This window comes from Carassius carassius, chromosome 1 (genome assembly GCF_963082965.1).
Source record: "Carassius carassius chromosome 1, fCarCar2.1, whole genome shotgun sequence".
NCBI classification, from domain to species: domain Eukaryota; kingdom Metazoa; phylum Chordata; class Actinopteri; order Cypriniformes; family Cyprinidae; genus Carassius; species Carassius carassius.
Genome location: NC_081755.1, coordinates 82461 through 88042, shown reverse-complemented (window position 1 = coordinate 88042; position 5582 = coordinate 82461). Strand labels below are relative to the sequence as shown.

At 40.6% G+C, this 5582-nt stretch overlaps 1 protein-coding gene across 1 annotated transcript; it reads right to left on the bottom strand.

Moving 5' to 3' along the window:
• Positions 1-3890: 3890 nt before the first annotated feature.
• LOC132101182 (zinc finger BED domain-containing protein 4-like) lies at positions 3891-5296 on the bottom strand. The gene is made up of 2 exons (XM_059505943.1): positions 4721-5296; positions 3891-4597 (listed from the first exon to the last, which is right to left on the bottom strand). Exons 1-2 carry the CDS (start codon positions 5144-5146, stop codon positions 4157-4159), a joined length of 867 nt encoding a protein of 288 aa, XP_059361926.1. The 5' UTR covers positions 5147-5296; the 3' UTR covers positions 3891-4156.
• Positions 5297-5582: the final 286 nt, after the last annotated feature.

Sequence of the window (5582 nt, the reverse complement as noted above, 5' to 3'; positions counted from 1 at the left end):
ATTCAAGATGTTTTGTTTTATTAAACTAACTTATTAACTAAATGGTCTTATGTTATTTATATGACAGCATGTAAATTCTTTCTCCACATGTTAGTGCGTTTACAATTCTCCTCTGCTCTCTGAGTCCCCCCCCCCCCCCCCCCCGATGTGCTCAGACACATGCCCACACACACTCCTACCAGAAGCAAACGCAAAAATATCCTAAAAAATATCCCCCCAGAACTGTTAACCTAGGGGAAACACTGAGATACATACAAAATGTGCAGAGTTGTGAATGCCAAGACTTCACTGTCAACCACGTTTAATTGCTTTTATCTAAATTTGTATACTTTTCTATTTGCAGACATCAGACCTTCAAGAAGAACTAATACGTTCAAAAAGAAGAGTCATTTTAAAACATTTATTGAAACTTAAAAGCAGTAATGCAAATCCCCCAGTTGTGACCAAGCCTGAAGAGCTTGGTAAAGCGGTGGACAAAAGTGGGGGGGAGCACTCTACTCAAAATGAGGAGGATGAAGAAGTAGACAATGTTCCCAGAGATGTTGGCAAAAAATTAAAAAAAACAATAGAGGAAAACAAAGACCTACATTTGCAAATAGCCGTCTTACGGCAGAGGATTAAGACACTGGAAAGTCGACTAACAGTTCAAGTTAGTCGACTGGAGAAAACACCAGTCCTCTGAGACCCAATTTGGTGAGTATTTCAGATGGGGGTGGGTCATTTATTCTCATATAAAAAAAGATGTGTTGGTAGGACTTTGTTTTACACTTTATGTACTTTCCTGTTACGTATATGGTAAATATCCTGTTCTTAAAGGCTAGTGAGTGGTAACTCAAGGTACTTACATGAAGTGTACGTACATGCTAACAAATAAGAAACACTGCGGTACTTAACAGTTGTACATCAATGGTAATTATTTTGTACATACACCCAAGTGTGTGTAAGAATGTTCACTTACAGTTAGTGCTGTTACGTCTTGAGACATATAGTGTGTGTGTCTTGCTTTGCTGGTCCCCTCGTTCTCTCTCTTTCACAGGATTGGATCCTACCAAAGAGATCTCCAGATCTGATTGGTGCAAATGGGACCAAGGAGCAGCAATAAAAGGATCTGCTGTGCCTGAGGAGGGAGCTCTGCTCATCTTGGGATTTCCTGTTGTTCTATTGTACATGTGCTGTTGTGTGTTCGCTATGGAGTGTTGATGCTCTTAGCTTGCCTGGTGATCTGCCTATTGTGTGCAGTTTGGATTTTGAGGTGATAAGGTGTTGTCAATCTCATTTTCCATTTTGTATATTTTGTAAAGTTTTGTAAATACTCTTTTCTACACTTTGAAGCTGTAGGGGGTGAGTGCCATTTTTCTTTTGCAAATATTGTTTTCTCCTGTTTTTCATTAGATGGGGAGTTAGGGTAGCATATTGTATTTTTATTTAGTTTTTCTTTTGTTAGGAAATTTAGTATTTTCTGTTAGGAGCTTACTTGGTGTTTGTTTGTTGTTTTGGCCTTTGCTCACCCCTGAAGTTGTGCTTTTACTCTGTGGTTCTGTAAATAAATGTACAAAGGATCTTTGATTGCTGATTTCAGTTTATGTTGCGGCCTTATCCTAGACAGGGTCGTAACAATTGGGGGCTCATCCGGGATCCTGTAAAACTAGATCATTTGACTAGGCCTGAGTCATCGTGTTTGACCTAGAAATATTCATTTGTTGTGGAAGTAGGTTATTAGTGTTTGATCTATCTTCATTTACTTAAAATTCAACGTTAGAAATATTTTATATAAGTGTAGGAAAGATGACCTATTGCAGATTCTTTCTGTGGAGCTATGTCATCTAGTGCCCTAGAACAAATGTTAAAGGCTGAGTTATTCAATAGATAAGTGGACATGCAGATTTTGCCACTGGACAGTGTGGTTAAGGAGGGGGCTGTTGAGGCTCCCTCTCACATGAGTCCTCTTGTTGCTCACAATGATCCTTCGTTGGCAATCAGGCTAAAAGAAATTAAATTGTAAATAAAAATGCATGAGCACTGGCTATTGTGTTTGCAGGTGATAGAGCTGGGGATTTCAAGATTAGATAGTCATGATAGACCTAGCGCTTTTATCTCTGCTCAGCCCACAGTAAATGTTACTTCTACCCTCTCTGAAGTTTCAACACCAGTGCATGGTATCAGTACTTAGTTAGTATTTGTTGCTAGTAAGGATTTTAAGTTGGCGACTCCTTTCAGGGAATCTGAGGTGGATACATACTTCATTGCCTTTGAGCTAGTGGCATCTACCATGAGATGGCCCAAAGAGAGGGGGGGTATCGTTACTGCGGTGCAGGTTGGTAGGTAAGGCCTAAGAAGTATGTTCCACTTTACAAATTGAACAGAGGTTGCATTAAGTTGTGAAGACTGCCATGTTTAGGGCTTATGAATTGGTATCTGAGACTTACAGGCAGAAATTTAGAGCCTACGTGAAACTGTAGACTGTCGTAGATTCTTTCTCAAATCGTAATGCTCTCTACAGGCCTTTTGTTGTCAGTGGAACTCAAGGAAATCAAAACCTACAGTAGGCAGATGACCATATTGAGGGACATGGGAGCAGGCCAGTCTCTCATAGTGTATAGTCTTACCATTTACAACCAAGACATGTATATGGGCTAAAGTTCTTGTTCATGGTGTTGGACTTGAGAATTTTGAGATTCCATTGCATAATATCTTCATGAAATCTAGACCGGTTACAGGACAAGTGCAAAGTAATGTATGCTCCAAACATCCTGTTGATGGTGTTGACCTTACCCTAGGTAATGTTTTGGCTGGGCATAATGTGTATTCCCAAAAGCCGTAAGCAAATCCTGGGTGATGTGTAGATGTGCTACTGTGTCAACCCCTTAAAACCTGTAATTTGAAGTTAAGTGGTTTAACTTTGTCAAAGCGTGGTTTGACATTTATGGGTGGGGGTGTTACGTCTTGAGACATATAGTGTGTGTGTCTTGCTTTGCTGGTCCCCTCGTTCTCTCTCTTTCACAGGATTGGATCCTACCAAAGTGATCTCCAGATCTGATTGGTGCAAATGGGACCAAGGAGCAGCAATAAAAGGATCTGCTGTGCCTGAGGAGGGAGCTCTGCTCATCTTGGGATTTCCTGTTGTTCTATTGTACATGTGCTGTTGTGTGTTCGCTACGGAGTGTTGATGCTCTTAGCTTGCCTGGTGATCTGCCTATTGTGTGCAGTGTGGATTTTAGGGCTGTTTCGAATGCCATTTTTTGAGCTTCGAAGCTTAGGTGGCAATCAATATCGAATATTCGAAGCTTCGGTGGGTGGGGCTAAATATATAATAATAGTGTCGGTTTGCATTTGTATCATCTTTCACGACTTCACGTTTCACTCTTCGGCATCGTAAATGTGTTGCGGCAGACCCAGTGGAGTGCAGTGTTGCATTTGGTGCAATATGATCAGGTGGCACACATTCTTTAAATATTAATAAACATTTAATAATCTTTTAAATAGAACAGTTTCCGGTACGCATTACACGGGCAGGTTTATGCTCCGAAAACGGACAGTGCACAAGTGATACAAAACACAAAGTCTGTTGAGAGCAAGAACTTTAATAAGGTATTAATAACGAACATTTCTTTAAAACAAATGAATCCCAAAACAGAAATTAAATTAGTAACACACAGTGATTTCAACGAACTGTAATAAATAAAGAACACGGTAGCATGCTTATAAACAGTTGAATAAGAATAAATGAATTGTTTTTAAAATGACACAAAATGTAATATCTATTACAATTAGTTTTATTCTATATAAGGGATTTATTTTGTCTTATTCTGACTTTTTGTTAATTTAAATCTTTAAAATGCGCGATGCTTTTATTGAAAGCATGTTGCGGTGTTTTTTTTAATTTATTATTATTAGCCTGCAGTTCGTTGAACTACATTCATTTATTATTCGTAAATGTAATAATTACTGACACCGTAACGGGTTGGCTATTTAAATTTAAAGTAATTGTAATAAATTTTATTCACTCCCTTATATAGAATAAACTGTAATAGGTTAAATAGAACAAGGTAATGTTAGCCTAGCTAGACAGCTCACATTTCAATGACAAAAATATTTAGGCTCTTTCAAACACTTATATAAATCGCAACCCAGTGGTTGGAAACTATTGTGAAACTACCTATACTCGTTTCATGTTGTGTGCGAGGAAGATGAGTTTGTCCACATTTTCTGGTAAAAGGGAACTTCGGGTCTTGTTGACGATGTAGCCAGCTTTTGAGAAAATGCGCTCTGATGGAGTTGAAGTGGCCGGAACGCAAAGAAGGTGTTTGGCTGCAAATGCCAGTTTAGGGTAGCGGTCACTGTTTTGCTTCCACCATGCCAGTGGGCCCGACTGTAATTTAGTAGCATCTCTCAAATACTGCTCCATCTCTGTCTTTGCGCTGTCTCCGCGTTCTTCTTCCTCTTCGTCATCAGCCTGCATCAGCATTGAAATCTCCTGCTGTTTTTTTTTGGCGGGTGGTGGTGGCGCATCCGTCTCCTCTTCTCCGTGGCTTGCTGACAGCTCTTCTCCCTTGCGAACGATCTGTTGCTGATGCAGATGTTCAGCTAGTCTGACAACCTAAACAAATAGCATTTTCTTAGTCTAATCTATGCGTAGCGCACACAATAATCTTAGTGGCATAATCACAATACATTTTAATTATTTACTATTATATAGTAGTAATAAAAATATAAGTCTAACCTCAATGTATACCAGGTCCTTCTTCTCATCCTCAAGGAATTTAAGGTGCTTAAATCTCACGTCTAGTGCTGAAGAAAGGAGATAGATGCTGGTGGGTTCCAAATTTAACAGTTCCCATCTGCTGTCGATCTCCTTGACAAGGGTATTCTTCATTTCTCTGATGGCAGGGCTGTCATCCTCTTCTGGTGACAGGTGGCGTTTCTTCAGGTTAAAGAGCATTGGCACTGTTGCCGACAACGACAAGTTTGCCTCCTGTGATAGTAGTTCTGTGAGTGTGAGCAGGGGCCCAAGTAATTCTGATGTCTCTTGTGCCAGTTTCCACTGGTCTCCTGTCAAGTCAAGGGTGCGATTTCCTTTCTTAGTGATGCTGGGATCTGACAAAACAGCTGTCACTGGCCATCGCTGCTCCACCAGTCGGTTAAGCATTTCATACGTAGAGTTCCAACGAGTAGCAACATCTTGAATGAGTTTGTGTTGTACAACGTTCTGCTGCGTTTGTTTCTCTTTCAAAGCAGCTGTAGCCTTGGCACTTTTTTTGAAGTGCCCTACGAGATTCCTGGCAGCTGAAACTGTGCGACGGATTCGGTCCAGTTTCAGAGCTTCATTTATGCATAGTTGCAGCGTGTGTCCTGAGCAGCAGACCCCTTGAACGGTTCCCCATTTCTCCGGTTCTTTATTCAGCGTCTCGGTGCACAGCTTCATATTGCTGGCATTGTCGTGAACAACGGCTATTCGCTTGTAATTTGGAATTGCGAATGCATCTGCCGCGTCTCCAAGCTGTTGTGCAATGTTGACTCCTGTATGGCTTGACTCAAATGCTTTGGTTTCCAAAACGAAGGCAGAGAGTTCCCACTCCTGAGTT

What these genes read in the sequence shown, in the direction of transcription:
- LOC132101182 (XM_059505943.1), bottom strand. Translation starts at nt 5,146, where the DNA reads ATGCTTAACCGACTGGTGGAGCAGCGATGGCCAGTGACAGCTGTTTTG. An exon ending in AGGACCTGGTATACATTGAG is followed by an intron (nt 4,598 to 4,720) that starts GTTAGACTTATA and finishes CTATTTGTTTAG; the next exon opens with GTTGTCAGACTAGCTGAACA.